Source organism: Phyllostomus discolor, chromosome 3, assembly GCF_004126475.2.
Source record: "Phyllostomus discolor isolate MPI-MPIP mPhyDis1 chromosome 3, mPhyDis1.pri.v3, whole genome shotgun sequence".
NCBI lineage: Eukaryota > Metazoa > Chordata > Mammalia > Chiroptera > Phyllostomidae > Phyllostomus > Phyllostomus discolor.
Window position 1 is genome coordinate 7360173 of NC_040905.2, and position 19078 is coordinate 7379250.

At 47.7% G+C, this 19078-nt stretch overlaps 1 protein-coding gene across 1 annotated transcript in view; it reads left to right on the plus strand.

Moving 5' to 3' along the window:
- The first annotated feature begins 217 nt into the window (after positions 1-217).
- The window catches only part of PLCXD3 (phosphatidylinositol specific phospholipase C X domain containing 3), a 151605-nt gene continuing 132744 nt past the window's right edge, over positions 218-19078 (plus strand). Inside the window, exon 1 of the mRNA XM_028524017.2 lies at positions 218-567. Coding sequence (XP_028379818.1) covers positions 465-567 — 103 coding nt within the window. The 5' untranslated portion in view covers positions 218-464. The remainder of the gene's footprint in view (positions 568-19078) is intronic.

Consider the following 19078-nt stretch of genomic DNA (forward strand, 5'->3'; position numbering starts at 1 on the left):
CCCAAGGTCTGCTAAGATTTCAGGTTCAACCACAAGACTGCCCTGTACACGGCAGGACCAGGTAGTCACATCAAAGGGCGGAGGAAGACCACGGGCAAAGCAGCTGCTTGAACCAAGTTAAAAAAAAAAAAAAGAAGAAGCCAAGAAGAGCTGCAGAATGGCGAGAAAAGGCAGAGACGCATAGGAGGGAAGGACGGGCGGAGGGAGTCAGGGAGGGAGGGGAGAGAGGAGAAAGCCGAGCGCGGACGTCAGGAACCAAAGCTCCGGAGGAGTCTGGCAGAGGCACTGGGGAGCATGGGGTGTTTGGAATAATTATTAAAATCCGCGTGTGCCTGCGCCATCCTGTGGGTGTGGCGCAGAGCGGAGTGTAAACTCTAGCGGGGCTGGAGCAAACATTGGATTAGCGGCAGCAGCCTGCCAGCCTGCCCGAGGAGTGCGCGGACCCGCAGCACGCCACCGGCACCATGGCCTCGTCTCAGGGGAAGATCGAGCTGAAATTCGCCGACTGGATGGCAAGTCTGCCGGAGAGCATCCACAGCATCCCCCTCACCAATTTGGCCATCCCAGGTAGGCGCGCAGCATAGGCGCTCCCTCGGTGCCCGCTCCACCTGCCCCGCCCTGCTTTATCTGCCACTCGGTGCTAAGTTGCCACGGTGCCCTTGGGAGGCAAACTCACCCCCAGAGGTGGATCTCGGGCCACGAGAGCGCGCCCTAGGAGCCTCTGGCCTCCTGGCCTTTTCCAAACCTCTAGGGGCTGTGGCGCGGAGAGTCAAGGTGACTGGTTTTCCACTGGGCTTTGGAAGAAGGCTGTGTCGGAGGGTCGGGGCAGGGGGAAGCCTTGGCTCTAGGTGGGCGCCTGGTGTCTCAGTTTTCTCTGCAGATTTGGGTGGGGGGGCATCTGGGTCTGTGGGGTGACCGCGCGCACGCTGTCCTAAGGGCTCAGCGCCAGCGCGTGGACCTCTGATTCCATCCCTATCACGGAATCCAGAGGATCTGGTCGATTTCTCGGTACAGCCTACCTGAGTCATTTATATCTGTCCCCAGTCTCCTTTATAGAGACAAACCGCTTCCCCAAGAGTGACGAAAGTTGAGGAACCGGCAGCGGTGTGATCGCTGCCCTTGACCTAGGAACTGCTGGGGGCGAGGTGCGGAGGGCGCCGTATTGTAGTCTGTGTGGACCCGGAGGGCCTGGCCGGGGTGGCCACCCTCTGGATCGCTGTCCCGGCGCTGGTAGCAACGAGCACCCGAGCCCTCGGCTCAGGAAAGCGAGCCCTTGCGGACTCTGGGTTTGATGCTCCGGGCAGAGCCAGGCAGCGGAACCTGCGTGAGCAGTGGCGGAGGGGTGGTATTAGTAACAGGCACGCCCGGGGAGAAGGTGACTGCACCGTGTCCAGACCGCCCGGGAGACAGAAAGCCTGGCAAAGCCAGGGAGAGGCAGGAGGCATCCGCGGGCTCCAGCATGGCGCGCGCGACTTGGACCAGAGGACAGGGCAGGTCTCTGGGGCGTGTGCGCACAGCAGCCCCTACCTAGCTCAGGTGTGCAGGGGGGAGGACATCTCAGGACAGCGTACCATGGTGGTAGCTGGGGACATAGCCATACTTCCGCACCAATTTCACTTTTCACTTGGGCTGAGGGAGTGGACGCCTCATCCTTCTAGGACCTGGCTGCAGGAAAATCATTCAGGGACAGGTAGTCCCCCCACCCCTTACCCTAGCTGAGCCTGGTTATCAAGTTCAGTTCGGCCTTCTGTTCTGCCTCCTCTTGATTTGCCCCATCTAGCACCCTCTTCCAGCCACGGGGTTTGGAGGGAGGGGGGCGGCGGTTTGCAGCAATACTTTTTTTAAAAAGCAAAAGAAAGGTTCTCTTAGAATAGTGTGGTGATGAGTAGAGGGAAGCTGGGGTCTGGATGGATGTGGGCCACGTGGGGGGAAATGGGGACAGCTGTAAAAGTGTCAGCAATGGAAATAAAGATTAGAAGCCCCCCCCTCCCCGGGGGGGCTCTAACCAGCAGTGCTGGAATTGATCAGTAATGTAAATCAATGGCCGTTAGGCGAGTGGATCTGGCCGCTCTAACAGGAGCACCAACTCGGAAGCGTTTGTTTTCTTGTTGCTCTGCTTCAAGACGTAGCTTCCCAAGAGCCCAGGTGTCTCCAGGGAAAAGCACAAGCCAGCTTCCCCATTCTACGGTCCCTGCTACCTGGGTGAGCCTGGGGATTGCTCTTTTGAAGGAGATGGTAGAAAGTACACACCTTAGTTGGCAAAATGCCACTCTCCCTTCCACGGGCGTTCCTACCCTCTTTTCTCCTTTGGTTTTCCAAGTTGCCTTCCCAGGGCCTCCCCTGGGCATTTCTGTACACACGGAAGGTGGGAGAGGCAGCGACTCGGACACTAGGCTTCTGCTTTGTGGCTCTCCAGAGACGCAGGGAGGTTAAAAACTTAAATTCACATGGCTAGTTCTCAGAGATGCGATGACACCCTGTCTGGACCTCTGGCATTTCTGTCACGCCTCACTTTCCAGGGTGCATACCCACAGACTACCCAGTCCTTCCCCGCGCCTCACAGAGCAGGCGTTGCTGGGACTGTTAACTCCATTTCACAGACGTGAGAATTGCAGCTCCAGGAAAGCAAATGACCTAGTATCGGTTCAGGGATCTGACCCCCAACGTGGGCCTTAGGGAAGAGCTCCCAGGACATCTGGAGCACAGCGCTTCGGCATTCGCACCTGGGTCATTCAGCAGCAACAACTGCTGACCCAGCCGAAAGGGACACGGGGATGTGCATTAGCAGGAAGAGGGCGATTTTCCTTTTCTCCCCACGGAACACACTGAAAGCCTGAGGCCAGAGACTTTGACACTCTGGTAGACTTAGAGACAGAAGGGTGATGGCATTGGATGCAGTGGAAATTTCTAGTGCTTCCCCAGCCCCTGTTGCCATTATACTCCCTGCAAGCAGATCCCTGCAAAGCTTTCCGTGGCCACCCCCCAACACTTCTGAGAAATAAAACTGTTTCTCCGAGTCTATACCCCCCAATTCCTCCGTGATTCTGTAATGAAGATTTGGTAGGTCCATATATACAAATCCAGGTCTAAAAAATGGGCTGTGGTGCTTTTCTGCATTACTTATAACTATGAGAATTCTGGGAGGAAAAAAAAGACATTCAAACTGCCATCGTCAGAAAAGACTAATTGGAGACTATTAAACACTAATGGAATAATTGCCTTAAAATCATGCTAATAGCTTCCTGGCTGCTACGTGTTTACTTGGCCAGTTGCTACAGCGTGAATTAAGTAATTATCTCCACCATTTAAAACCACTCCTGACACGCCACGCAAGTGCTCCCGTGGAAAGGAGCTGCTCCTCTGTCGTCCTCGAAGCGTCAAGTTTTCATAGGTGACACAGCTGGAGAGTGAAGAGCTGCCTCCTTACAAGGCCACCCACTCGGGGCAGCTAAGCCAGGTGGCAGCAGGGCCAGTGCTCAGGGCAGTCCGCAGGTGTGTGATACTGCCCGGCATGCGTGCTGAGGCTTCCCGCCTCTAAACGTTCCTCGGCATCGGCATCCTGACTGTTTTCAGAGCCAGACCTCTCGGTAGGCTGTTCTGCATCTAAATGGCCTCATCCTTTGCGGCTGACTGGCCTAAGGAATGAAATTAATAGTTGGTCCCAGTAGTTTTGCTTGCAGGGATCTTTCAAAGGAATGGTGCTCTCAGGACACGTGGACAGGCCCTCAGATTTCGGTGCCATTTATAATTTTTTCTCTTCTCTCTGATGACACCAGACTAGGTTTTCATTCATACATGTTTGTTGAACTATACCCTGGTGTGCTGGGTTCTGAACGATGCTTCCTCTCTCCACGGGCAGGGGAGAGAGGATAAACAGGATGGAAGCAGGGAGACAAAGTGTAAGATGCAGGTGCAGGGGAGTCTGATGAATTCCTGGTGAGTCAGAGGGGTTTCTGGCATCGCCGAAGAGGTCTTGACTTCTGTGACCATGGTGGCCGCAGAACCATTGTACGGAGATCCATCAGGGTGGGGGTGGGACAAGCCAGTTGCTGCTTAATCTGGATAAGGTGTTGGCAATCTAGGTCTGTAACGGTGTCACACGGTCCCAAACCTCGAAGATTGGAAGGGTTTCGATTCCGCAGGAGGGAGCTGCCATGCGTTTTCTGATCTGTGATGAAAGTCTCCTTCCCATAGTTATAGTCCGTTGACCACGTGATCATAAAAGATTGGCCAGAATCTTGTGGGACTGGAACCCCGGAGAGAGTGTGTGTTTTGTTGAGGCGGGAGGGTTTCGTACACAGGATGTGACTGCCGGTGGACCCACAACTACAAGCAGGACTCAGGCAGCGGGAGGTCCCTCACACCCTCCCCCATCCTTGGTGTTTGTTCTGCCCACACTCCCAGCGCCCGTGTCATTTGCAAGGTCCCAGCCTTGCAAGAGCAAGGTGCTGTTGAGGCCGCCTGGATGGTGCATGTGGCTGAACCCAATGAAGGCCTCTGCCCAGACTTCTAGGAGTCTGGCAGGCTAGTGGGGAGATCTCATCTTGCCGCCCCGGGACAGGCCTTGTCTGTGAGTTCCCTTGCTGGTTAAAGCTGCCACCTACCAATCACACACCCGTCTGGAGTGCCCTGCCTCTTCCTGTGATCTCTCCCTGCCCTCTGGGCACTGTGGCCAATTTGCGAACCAATATTTGAACAGCCATTCTTGATTATACTTTACATAGGAACAGAGAAGTGCTTTGGGAATCAATAAATGTACTTGTCTGTTTTCTTCATTCCTTACAGAAAATGCCAAGACCCATGAAAAAGAACAGTTTTACTTCGGTCAAGTAGTTGTGCACACGGCCACACAGCTCTGACCTCCGTGTTCTTGTGCTGGCTTTCCCTCGTTTTTAACTTCTTCCCTGAAAGCAACCTTTTCTTGTTGCCAGTGCTCCTGGAGCCGACCGTCTCCTTCCTTTTCCTTGTAATGCACTATGTCTGTTTAGACTGGGGTGAGACAATCTACCGAACAAGTCTGGCACTGGGTCTAATGCACAAGTTTGTTTTTAAAAGCCAGGTGTTTTTTTTTTCATCTTTTAGGTTAAGATGGTTATATAGAAGTTAAGCTTTCCAAGCAACCCATAAGCAACAATATTATCAAGGATGAATATCTTTCTTGTGTTGCCTTTCCAATCCCCACTTTTATTTTTGATTTTGCTAAAGAGAAAAAAAATGGAAGAATGTCAAGAACATAATTTATTCTACTAGGACTTTTTCTTGAACAGGAAAACTGGTTCGCCAACTGTTTATAGTCAATATAAGGTGATGTGTATGTCATTCCAGACTTCATGAAGTGTTGTCTTGTGTACACATGTGCTTTTCACATGTTCTATCCATCATCTAAGGCAGCAGTTTTCAAACTTTTTCATCTCACGGCACACATAAATTATTTATAATCTCGATTCATTCACACCGATGGCTATTGTTGTGTTGGCTGTTGTCTTTTTTTTTTTTCATTTGACACTCTAAGGGCAAAGAGATGAGTGCCCCAGACTAAATAGTCAGGTGTTGCGTGTTCTAGAAACTCTGGCGGCGCACCGGTTGAACATCGCGGATCTGAAGGCTTGCTCCTCACAGCCGGGCCAGGCACCAGCTGCACGGGAACTCGGCAGAAATGCAGCCCCTCAGCCCCTCCCCTCAGGCCGATCAGCCATAGGCTGCATTTTAACAAGATCGCCAGGTGATTTACATACACATTTACATTTGAGAAATGCAGCTATAGGGCATCTCTCAGGCGTTCCTTTATGTACATGACAGAGCCAAATTTAAGTGTGTGTCTCTGACCACGCTCTGTCCTGACCACGGTCTATCTATGAGTGTTCAACTTCGCCATCAGGAGTCAAAGAGCCAGAACCCCCTATTCACTCCAGGCTAATGGCCCGGGTCGGGAACATTTCTGATAACTGATGTTGCAGTTCACCATGCTCCTCGAACAATAGATGGGACTTAATTGCTACTCAAGTGTTCAGATGAGGTCCTGTGATAAATGTAAAACCCTTCCCTTCATTTCCTTCAAGTCCGGCTGTTCATCGACATCGGCCATCAGCAGCACTTAAAATCGGTCCATCTGGTGATGCTGGTGGTCACTGATGACGATTTAGAAAACATCCTGCATTGGTTCTTCGTCCATCCGGGCTCCTCCCCTGTTGTGTTGCAGGCCCAGCTACCGAGGTTATGTTTATAGGTTACAGACTCATGCAGCTTACCTGTATGTTGGAACTTCTCAATACTGCTCTTGAGTAAAACAAACTTTGTGTAGGCAAAAATTAGTAATAGGCAGCAGCAGAAAGCAGTCAAAAACAAAGGTATGCAGTACATTGGTTGTTGATAGAAAGAAAACAATCAATCTTGTTTGTATTTGCTGACCACGCCTCATTTACTAGAAGTGTGGGGTACGTGGAACAGAAACGTGCATAATGTAGTTGTAGCTCACTTGTTTGAATTTTGGAGGTTTGGCGTAATCCACGTTCTAAAATCACTAAAATTTAAAAAAATACCATTTCAAATCGCTAAAATGCATACTACCATGTTGATGTGTTAAAAACCCACATGCTTTGCTCGTAGGAAAGTTTCTCATATTATTTCTTAGAGCTAATTTTTTCTTGCTTAATTCCACCCAACACCACCCAATCAAAGCAGAGTAAATTACAAAGAAGAGGGCTAAGACTATTAAGTGCCGTCCATCAGCAGTAACAACAGGGAATGTTCATGAGGAAAGACTGACAAATGAAGACACGGGGACACAAAAGACAGTGTTCTCCAGACCCTGCTGGCCCAAAGGAGAAATCAGAGTCAGTTTCGACGCCTCCCAGCTTCCTCCTGAATGGACTTCTAGAAATAGTTCTAGAAATCTCCGGGTAAATTCTTCAGTCTTTTTGAAGCCAGCTGTGGGGGCTACCACGCGGTATCTGCCATTGTCCTTCTCTCCCAATTTGGTTGTCACCGTCGCTGCTCTGACCCACAGAGGACCTGTGCTTCCGTAGTTTTGTACCCCCAAAACCGCCGCTGCTGGCAGTCCCACCAGGGCCTGTGCTCGGTCTGCAGAGGGCCAACCCTGGGACGTTCACTTGTAACAGGGCCCTGGGCTCCACTGTGGCCCAAGGTCCCTCACTGTGGGAGTTGCTGCCGTCCCCTACTCCTGCGGCCCCTACTGCTGTCACCGCTAAGCGGGGGGTGCCAACACTGTCAGACAGTTCAGTCTTCTGCGTAGTATAGATGCCAACCAAAGAGCTCTTGGAGTTAATAGTGATTCTTTTGTCGTTGGCCTTTTGCCCTAAGACTCAAGTGTGAATTTATGAGGGCGGGGCAGAGGACACCATGTAGGATGGATTTGATTCTGTACCCTGCCTCCTTCTCAGTGTTAGCTCTCTCTCTGTGTGTATGTGTGTTGACTGTCTCTTAAGAGAACTTCTTTGCCAAGAAGCTTCTTGACTTTTCTATAAGTAGATCTCTGGTGGGTGCGACCTAATGAATCATTCCCCCGGACAGGTCCAGAAGTAGGAATACAGCTGGGGTCCGTATTGTTCCAGGTGAGCAGCCTGGGGTAATGTAAATAGGGACAAATAATATGATATGCTTAAAGTAATCTCTAATAGTTCCATTGTTTTAAAGCACATTAGTGGAGTAATTGCTTTGAGCCTTCAAGAAAAGGTTAAATTTTATGCTCACATGCACACATATACACACATGTTAATTATTGTTGTTTAAAAGTGTCAACTCTGTTCATCTGGAAATTTCACCAATTACTACCAGTGAGGCTGTCCTCTTACCCATAAGCATTAGCTCTGGAAACCAGAGAACATGTCATCTTGAGAACTCCTAGATCTCAGATCATGAGATTTGATAGCCTCAAGAAGCTCGTATATTCTCTTACCTCTCCTTGTCTGTGTAGGATTAAGATCAGTCTCAAAAAATTGGAGACCAGAAAGGTATCAAAATCACATATACCAGAAGGCAGGGGAGAAAGCAAGAGAGAAATTTGTCATGGTTCAGACAGAACTCCGCCACCAGCCACTTTCTACAGCACCATATGCTTTTATTATGCTCTATTAAGAGAGGAAACTGGGTCAGGAAGAGGGGCAGGAGGAGATGGTTAAACGTTCTTGAGAATCAGCCAGGATTAGTCACCTCCGGAGATCAGGTGCTGGAGCAGATGGCCCATTGATTGGGTGGATGTGCTCTTGTTGTGTTCCTGCATTTCATTTCACATCCTAGGAGTGGACAGCTCTCACGCCGCTCTATCTTCAAGTCCAGCTAGGAGTTATGTTTCCCATAGAAGGATTCTTCCTATGAATTGGTTTCTATGAAGCAGCCATGTTCATCCTTAGTCAACATTATAAAGGATGGTTGTGCTCCTTCACTTACTTGGAGAATTTTTATTCCATGAAGGAAAGTGCACGATGATGAATGGCAATCTAGTTGCCTGCTAGGCTCCCTGGAGCCCCTTCTGGCTCGTTGTGTGGTAGAGAAGTAGATGCACTTGAAGGAGTCCTGATGGGTGAATGGGAACTTATCTCAATGCATGTCCCAGGTCATACTCTCCTGTTGCCATATGGAAGAGGAGGAGGAGGAGGGGAAAGTAGAGGAGGAGGAGGGGAAAGAAGAGGAGGAGGAGGGGAAAGAAGAGGAGGAGGACGGAAGGGCAGAGGAAGAGGAGAAGAGGAAGAAGACCAGGATGATCCTAGCACAGCTAGCCCTAAGCACACTCCTGCCATGAACTGCCCTGAGCTTTTCTCAGAAAAGAAATGTGGTCAGGGGATGTAAAGAGCCTGCCTTAAAAGCTGCTGGAAGGGTCACAGACTGGCAGCTATAAGAGGGGATGGGGGAGGTGGGGAATGGCTGAAAGAAGGTGAAAAGCATAGTCAAAGAACATATGTGCATGACCCACGGACACGAGCAACCGTGTGGGGATAGACTGTGGAAATGGAGAGTGGGCTGGGAGGAGGGGGATGAAGGGGGAGAAGTTGGGACAACTGTAATAGCATAAACAATACAATATTTAAATTAAAAATTAAGAAATGTAAATGAAAACAAAAAAAAGTTGCTAGAAGGGAAGACTACAAAACTGAAATTTTGTTCCATCTTTAGCATTAGAGTCCTACCCTTGAAAATGTCCTTAGTTCTTCTGTCTTACTCTTTTCTCTTCTGCTTTCCTGGAAAAACTCCAACTCTGTTAAACTCAGGGAACTTCAGTGGCTAAACATTTCTGGAAAAGTTATACAACCTAAATGCCTTGGACTCACTAGGAATGTCTGACTAGGAATCTTACTGCACATCCCTAGTAAGGTTATATTCTTTTTTAAAACATTTTTTTAAGATTTATTTATTTATTTTTAGAGAGGGAAGGGAGGGAGAAAGAGAGAGAGAAACATCAATGTGAGGTTACTGGGGGCCATGGCCTGCAATCCAGGCATGTGCCCTGACTGGGAATCGAACCTGCGATGCTTTGGTTCACAGCCCGCACTCAATCCACTGAGCTACACCAGCCAGGGCCATAAGGTTATATTCTTATTCTCTGAGATGACCATTTGGTATTTCTTTTTGCTCCTTAAATCACCTCACCTCTTACTTTATATAAAAAAATAGATGCAGATAAGAACTTTTTATTTTTCATCATTGATTCACCAACTCCCCTGCCCCTCACACATCTATTTCTGCTTTTTTTTATTGGGGTAAGAGGAAGAGATGGGCCTGTTTATACCCAAATCCAGCTTCTCCTCTGTGGTCTGGATCCCATTCATTCAAATCTGAAAGCTTACTCCAAAATGTATCCCTTCTCTCTCCTGCATCATGGGCTGTGTCTCTACTGCATCAGTTTAGTTGGTGCACAAACATATGTTGATATTACTCTTCTTTTAAAAAAAAATGTTCCCTTTGACTCCACACCTGCCTCTCTATACATTGCACTATTTCTCTAATTTTTATAGAAATATCTCCTCTGTCTTCAGGTTGTTGTTGCCCTTTCAATCTCTAGCCCACAGTAATGGCATTATTTCTTCACCACTGCACTAAAATTGTTTTTATCAAGTTTGCCAAAAATAAAGGCTAATTATTAAATTATTTGACCTTCCAGCATCATTTGATGTGGCTGATCACACTTCTCTTTTTGAAACATGTCCTTCTTTTGCCTCCTTAATGCACTTTTTATTTATTATGGTAAAAAACACTTAACGTGAGATTAACCCTCCTATCAATTTTTTAAGTGCATAGTATTGTTCGCTGTAAGCACAACAGTGTACAGCAGATCCCTGGAACTTCTCGTCTTGGATGACTTAAAGTTCATGACCATTCAATACCAACTCATCATTTTCCTTTCCTACCAGCTCCTGGCAAACACCCTTCTGCTTTCTGGTTTGATGAACTTGACTACTGTAGATTCCTCGTGTAAGTAGAATAATGTAGAATTTGTCCTTCCATGATGGGCTCAGTATCTTCAGGTTTAACCCATGTTGTAGCATCAAACAGTGTCCTTTTTCACAGATAAATAATATTCCATAAAACTTAAAGCAATAAGATAAGAATAGAAAAAAATCCTAAATTTTGTATGAAACCACAAAATACCCTGAATAGCCAAAGCCATTCTGAAAAAGAACACACCTGAAGCATCACAATTCTTGATTTCAAACTATATTACAGATCAACAGTAATCAAAACAGTGTGCTACTGGCATAAAAACAGGTACACTGATCAATGGAACAAGACCAAAACCCCCAAATAAACCCAGGCACACATGGCCAACTAATATTTGACAAGGGGGCCAAGATTACTCAGTGGGGATAAGATAGTCTTTTCAGTAGCGGTGCTTCTCCCAGCACGGGAAAACTGGCTGTTCACATGTAAAAGAGTGACATTGGATCCCTAGCTTACACCATACACAAAAATCAGCTCAAGATGCATTTACTTACATATGGACATAAAACTATAAAACTCTTAGAAGAAAACATAGGGAAAAACCTTCTCAATATTGGCTTTGACAATGACTTTTTGGATATGACACCAGAAGCACAAGCAATGAAAGCATAAATACGTGGGGCTACATCAAACTAAAAAAATTCTGCACAGCAAAAAAAAAAATTATCAACAAGATGAAGGAGCACCCTAAAGAATGGTAGAAAATATTTGCAAACCCAGTATCGGATGAGTTCATTTCCCAAATCTCTAAGAAACTCTTACAACTTATTAGCAAAAACTAAATAATAATGGTCTGATTAAAAAATTGGCAGAGAGGACCTGAACAGACATATTCCAGTGAGCATACACAATTGACCAATCAGTACATGAGAAGACGTACAAATCACTAATCGAGAAAGTGCACATCAAACCCACAATGCGGTATCATCTCTCTGTAAGGAGGAAAGACTTGTTTCAATGCCATATTTTTACTTGAGAATCATAAAGGTGAAAAGTTGGAAAAAAAAAACAAACAGGTATCACCTCACACAGATTAGATAGTTATTATCAAAAAGACATAATCAAGTGTCGCAGGTTCGATTCCCAGTCAGGGTACATGCCTGGGTTGCAGGCCACGGCCCCCAGCAACCACACATTGATGTCTCTCTCTCTATCTCCCTCCTTTCCCTCTCTAAAAATAAATTTTAAAAAATCTAAAAAACCCCCAAAAGACATGATCAACCTGGTTATAGATTCTGGGGTCCTCTCAGACCTCTTCTGAACATGTGCTCTCGGATTCCTGATCGGAAGGAGTTGCTGGTTATTTTTCCAGGATCTCATAGCCTCTCGCTCCCTGTGGTGTCCGTCATCATCAGGCTGCCCGTCTAGTTTTTGTTCTCAGCAGCTCCCAGGTGTCTCATGCCAGGTCTCATCAGGTCCCCAGGACAGGCGAGACAACAGCCAGCTCCCGCAGGCAGGCCCCCCCGCCCCCCAAGAGCCAGAGTGCTGGGCACATACTCTCCTCTTCTCCCCCGACCCCACCCCTGAGGCACGGGCTGCCAAGCTACGTTGGCGTGTGTCCGTGGTACTGCGGGTCCCCTGGAGAAGGAAAACGCCGCCCAGCTGTTACGCTCCCAGGGGTCCAGTCTTCTGGAGCGCGCTGGATTCCAGCTGCGCCCAGACAGGCAAGCCCGAAGCCGGTTGCTCAGGCAGCAAGGCGCCCCCTCCACCCGCACACAGTCACACTGAGAGCACGGTTCAATCTTCTCACCGCAGAAGAGGAGCTGGGAGCTGGGAGTTTCCTCTCACCTCTGTGGCTCTGTGTCAGGGGGAGACGCTTTGGTGAGACCGTGCCGCAGAAGTTTCCTCTCCGCTTCCTCGTAGCAGATGTCAAGCGTGTGTGGGCGCAGGCGCCTGTGAACTGGTTCCAGGATTTCTCGTGCGTCGTTGCATCCGAGTCTCCATGGGAGGAAGACGGGTTTGGGGCTCTCTGTTCTGCCATCTTGCCGATGTCACCCCTTACCCAGCTGTCTCATTTTCCAGACTTCACTGGTTGTTTTCTTTTAGGCCATCTTTGCTAGGCGTGTTTCTTTTTTCTTGAAAGAAATGTGGGAGCACCCAGGGCTCAGGCCTTGATCCTTTTTTTCCTATAATTTTCCCTTGGGTGACAATATCTAAACCGATGGCTTGACAACATATCTCTGTGCTAGTGGCTCCCAAGTCTGTGTCATCAGTCAGACCTCTCTGCTGCACTCCGTCCTCCTGTGTCTCCCTGCCTCCCCGTCCCTTGCGTTTTGATGCCGTGTAGACACAGGAGACTGAACAGGACCCCCAAAGAACTACTGAGTTCACCATCCATTGCCACGTTTGTTCCTAATCAAGTTTTCCTTATCTAAGTATTTTGCATCATTGTCCATCAGCCTTCAAGCCCAAATCCTTGGAGCAATTCCTCATTTCTCCCCCCCCCCCCCCCCCCCCCCGCCTTACCCCTTCAAAGCACCCTACCAGTAGATCCTGTTGGCTCTTCCTGCAAAATGTATCCTAAATCCTCTTATTTCTCACCACACCTATGTAACAACCCTAATCCAGTCACTCACCTCCCACTTGATTTACTCAAAGGCCTCCTCACCGGTTTCCCTGCCCTCATGTTTGCCTCTCTATACAGCGTATCTCTCCAAAGCATGAGTCCGGTATATCATTCACCGGTTCAAAACCCTCTGTGCTCACTTACTGAAATGACTGGAACCCATCTATCTACCTCTCCGACCTCAGCTCCGTCCACCCTTTCCTTACTCACTCATCGCGGTGGCTGGTCTTTCTGGCTCTCATACCCGCCAGGTTTTGTCTTACTTGGATCCAGACTTACTTGGATCTTCCTCCAGATTGTCCCTAGCTGGCCGCCTCCTCCTTCGGACCTCCAGGCTGATGCCTTCTCCCCAGGAGACACTCCCGGACTGTGCCGACCCGGGCAGTTTACCTCCCTCCTCACCGCTCCGTCCAATGGTTGTTTCATTTGTCTCCTTCAGAGTGTTGGAGTGGCAACAACGAACTGTTGTGTTCACTGATGTATTTATTACCTGTCAGCCGGGTGGAGTATATGCACCTTGAGAACAGGACCTCGTCTGGATCTTTCCTGGTGCCCAGAACATGTCTGGCCTATATCCTTTTTTTTTTAAGATTTATTTATTTATTTATTTTTAGAGAGGGAAGGGAGGGAGAAAGAGAGAGAGAAACATCACTGTGCGGTTGCTGGGGGCCGTGGCCTGCAACCCAGGCATGTGCCCTGACTGGGAATCGAACCAGTGATACTTTGGTTCGCAGCCCGCGCTCCTATAGTCCTTTTAAAAAAATATAATTTGTTGACTAACAAAGGACACAGCCAGTCTAGAGGGACTCTGATCCTACTAAAGTCTGTCCTTCTGTTCACTTGGAAACAAGGCAACCTGAAGAAAGTACTCAAGTCAGCTCCATTGACCAAAAACAAACTAATTTCAGCAAAGGGATTATCTGTAGGAACTAGGACGCGGAGTAAACTGGACCCGATGTCCTTTGAAGGAGACATGTGACAATGGAACAGAGGGAAGCAGGACTTTGTTTTACATGGCAGCTTTCAGTCTTTATGGCATGAGGTGTTCAACCAATGTTCTTATAGTATCTGCGTTTGTGGGCTTCATGCTTATTGAGCATAATAAAGCCTTTGAAGAAACATCAGCTTGGACTGTGTCTTCAGGAAAAAATAATGATGCTATCCTAGTACTGCTTTGGTTTTTAAGATGTGTATCGAAGTATTTATGGGTTGGTAATTCAAGTGTGATCTGTATACTGACTTATTTAACCAAGTCTAGTAATAATATTCAATCTAACAATTGTACTGAATAATGCTTTACGATCTTTGTAGCCTCTATCAAGGAATATGTGAAATTCTATTAAAATACAACAAAAGTAAACATGATAGCCAAAAAGCAAAAAAAAAAAAAAAGAGGATTTGTGTTAGAAGCTAATACAATAGATTTAAAATGCAATTTACAAAAGGCGTTTTAGAACCAGCATTCAGTTCCAGAAATGTGTCGGCACTGCTGAAGTCAGGGAAGGGCTGAGGCTGCAACGAGGAACAAAATACCAACATCTCCCTTTGCTGTGCTGGGAGCCGGTTCACGGGAGGGCCAGGACATCAGCTGGGGCGGAGAATGTGAACGAATGGATGATGGAAGGAAATGAGCCCTCCCTACTCCAGGCAGAGGAGGCGTGGTCTAAGCATGCCGGCTCTGGTTCCCGGGTCCTGGGTTTAAAGCCTGTCTTCCCCATCGACCGGCTCTGTGACTTGGGGAAATGCCTGAAATCTCGCTGTGCTTCAGTTCCGCAGCTAAAACATGGGGATAATAATAGTGCTTGCTTCTCAGGTTGTGGTGAGGCTTAAATGGGATACACGTGACGTGCTGAGCGGGGCCTGGCATCCGCTGTTCATATTTTATTTGTGACTTTCCATCAGGGTGAATAATCTTCCGTAGAAAAGGGAGAAGACGGGAAGCAAACGTGTTTTCAAATGTGTTCAAGCTTTCGTGCTAAGGCGCAATATATCTCCAGGTACTAAGAGAGTAAAAAAAACCTGATAAAATATCACAGAACCAAACAGCCATTTCTAGAAATTGTAAAAACTGAGGTGTGGAGATATGTAAATGTTACAAGGTCCAAAAAAGGAGAAATGGACACCAGCAACTTTGTAAAGGGATGCATGAAAGGTTTGTGGGCACCTCAAAAAGGAAGTGATAGTAATCTGTATCCCGGGTAAGGGATCACTTTATGTTGGGAAGAGGATACAAGATATTCTTGGAAGATGCAAGGCTCCTGTCTCAGCCCCAGATCTGCAACCAAGTCTTGGGCAAGTTACTGAACTCGGCCGGGTCCCTGGAGTTACGTCTGAAAACCTGCTCAGCAGGGGATGGTGTGGACAGACTTGGTTCAAGCCACGGCTCTGCTATTTACCCACGGACTCAGGGGAGCCACACACACAAACAAACAAACAAACAAACGCAAAAATACCCCTCTCTGGGTTACAGTTTCCCCAGCTCTGAAATGGAGATGGCAGCACCAACTCACACCTCCTGTGTCCTGAGAACTCAGTAGGGTGATACATGTAGTACGCCGGCCACAGAGTGAGGATCCATAAAGGTGGCTCTTTTGATCATTCCGTCATATCTAAGTAGCCTCATGTACTCTGCCATCAGGGTGTCTGGCAGTGCTTACCTGGTTTCCTTCCTCTCTAAGCCTTTTTTCTTTTAACCTACCTTCTGTTAAAGCCTCTTGACTTTTCTCCCTTCGATTTTCAGGCTCCAGAACCAGCTCAACCATAACCAGGGAATGGGAAGAGGGCTGTTTAAACGGCTCCCTTCCGTGTCCAGCGCGTGGCTCCTCTGACGTGGCTGGGTGCAGAAAGTGGGGTGCAGAAAGAAGGTGCAGAAAGTGGGGTGCTGGGAGAGAGCTGGCCGTGAGGAGCCCAGACAGGGAAGCAGATCTTCCTCTCGGTGGAGAAGATGCTGGCCAGGCAGACGCAGTGATTGGGAGAAGGTCCATATTCAGACAGGACGGTGAGCAGCAGTAGTCCTGGTCCAGCAGAGGGAACAGGATCCATTAAATGGACAGAGATCCTGGGAAATCACAAGCAGATCTCCCAGAAACACGGGAAACCTTTGGCCATGTTGAACTCCCTTGTAGGAAGGTTAGTTGTCCGGGTCTGAGCTTTGGACACCACTTTAGGTGACTAGACTCTTCTCTCTAAGGTTCGGTTCTTCAGCCCCGGACTGTACCCACCTCCGGGCATGACAAAGGTTCTGTGTGATTCCTCCTGCTCAGTCCCAGAATGCCTTGCACCTGATGACTGCTCTCTCACTGTGATTTATGAGAAAACGCCCATTTGTTACAAAACTGATTGATTCATGAGGTAATAAAGCCAAAGTTAAAAATGATTGATAATCATGAAAACTCATTGGAGGAGCTATTCTGATGAGCTTTAACAAGAGTAAAAAAAAAAAGAAATACAAACTATGTAAGAGGGTGTTAACAGAAGCCGGGGTTAAGTGTGGTTTGCGAGAACAGGACCCCAGGCCCATGCCCCCCGGACCCCTCCCGGGGCTGCCTGGAAGGCGGTGGGGGTGGGGCAGTGTGTGCAGGGCCTGCATGGCCAGGCTGAGCTAGTGAGCACGGCGTGCCATCGCCTGGCCGTCCCTGTGCTGGGCAGAGCCATCGGCAACACGGCGCTCAGTTCTGGGCTTCCGACTTTCACAGGGACTTTGGAAGGCTGCAGCCAGCGTGTTGGGGGAGCCAGGAATTGGGGGTTCCGGGGGAGACTCCGCCAGCCGTTGACTCGGGAGTTTCTGGAAGCCAAGTCACGCGGGAACAATGCCGCCTCTCTTCAGGCCCGAGGAAGAGGTTTCTGGAGCTCTGCATTGAAGCAATCGAAAATCGAATTTAAAGGGCTGAAGGTTCTGACAAAACGAAAAAAAGGAAAACCTTTTTTCACTGTGATTTTAAAGAGTGCATTCACCGTCTCTAGTAGGAGTGTGTAAAGACAGTCTCCAAACGTCTTCAATGACACGGCGTTGGAGTCTGGGGACCTCTGAGGCCTTCTCTGGGTCTGAGCTACTGTGCGTCTTGGGCGTGTTTCTTCTATGCAAATGGGGCCGGGACAGTCCCTGCCTCCCTGTGATTGCTATGCAAATTACGCGGAATCACTGGTGTGAAACATTTAGCATTGGGCCTGACATTTACGAAATTCTCTATGAATAAGTTATATAAAATTTCTTAATGAATTCCTGACAGACTGAATACATCAAATCTTCTCACCTATCTCCACTTCTACCTTACCTGGTTCGCTTCTATAGTGTGTTTTTGGTCTTTTACTTTCATTTTTAAAAAATAAGATTTCACTTAGGTTGTTTAATTGCCTTGAGGGAGTTAGCAATCTCTTTTAGAAGGCGGGATACGGACTGAAAATGGCACATGTACAGCAGGAATGAGGCCCATTTTCATCTAGGGCCTGAGTATGATTTCCCAGGCTGTTGGAGTAAGGAGGATATTTCAGCGTATCAGGAGACGGAAATTCTTCTTCTCTGGGTCAGTGTGACTCTGGGGACCGAACTCCTGTGACAGGTGCTGTGCAGAGTGCTGGCTGTGACCAGTCTGTCACCCACCCAGCACTCCGGGTCCCCTGGGGCTTTCCCGGAGTCAAGGTGCCCGAGTGACCCTGTGAGCAAAGTTCTCGCAGGAGACGCAACAACCCTGAGTTGAAATGTTCTGAAGAACGTTGTTCTTCCTCAGGCTGCCTACTGTTCGGACATTTCATTATGTCAGTGGACAGTTCATCGAGGGACCATTTCAACGATTTGATGGGGGTTCCTTGTAGTGTTTGGCAACAATAGCTGCTTATGAAATGTGGATAGAATGAAAGATGGGAAAGAGAAAGAGCTGCTGCTCTTAAAGCCTAGAAATAAATGTAGGAACAGACATTTTGCAAAAAAGTTGCTGAAAAATAAAGGTGTGTGATTCCTGGAGGCGGTGACTTAAACATGGCTCATCTACTTTGGTCCAATCATTCGGGGAATGCGCATGTAAATATTTTAGAATACTGAGCGTGCATGCACGTGTGTGTGTTAGAATCTTAAGTCACACACTTTATTAGTATCAAGAATTAACCTTACCAATCAACCGGCTTATAAGCTCTGGAAATCATACACAGGGAACCACCTCCCGACCCCCCTCCCCCAGTTAAGAAGTCATTACCTTTAGGGGTGATGGCTGGCCTGGTAGATGCCTAGGACGGAGCAAACCACTCAACATCTTTGTATTTCTGTTTTCCCACCTATTAGATGGTGCTATCAATAACTGCTTTCTGCAACTAAATAATAATAATAATAATAACAACTGCTTTCTCAAAAGGAGAAGAAATCTGTGTTAATGCATCTGGAGTCTTTACAATTAGATATGCTAATACCAGCATCTGACTATTTAATTTTGTGTTTATGGTGCTGCTAGTATTTTCGAGAGAGGAAGGCGAAAAATGGCAATTCAAAATCTAGATGCCACACATGACTATTAATTGAAACAAAATAATAAAACCTTTTACTTCCAAAATATGTGATCTAATGGAGAAATCATTTTTCAAGATTTAAGCAGTGTTATGTGTATACATTGAAAAATAATTTATTTTTTTAAAATTGTGGTAAAACACACGTAACACCAGGATTCACCACTTGAACCACTGTTAAACGAAAAGCTCAGTGGCGTGAAGAACAGCTGTGCTGCTGTATGGCCATCGCCGCCCTCCATCTACGGGTCAGCTTGCACCTCCCAAAGCTGGAACCTGTACCTACGGAATGAGAACATTTAAACACTACTCTTGAAATAATTTTGTCTTTCATCTGCAGAACACTTTTGATATTACAAAGGCATAGTAGATACAGTATACATTTTATCTTGCTTGCATATCGACAGTCTTAAGAAGGATGGGGACCCAAGGCTCAGAGACACTTGGTGCCACCAGCTGCCCCCGGAGAATCGGAGCGGGAGCTGAGGGCATTAGGCTCCCAGGCCAGTGTTCTTTCCTGCTTCATGCCGTGGCTAGGGACTCCTTTGTTTCCCCCGATCTCTCAGG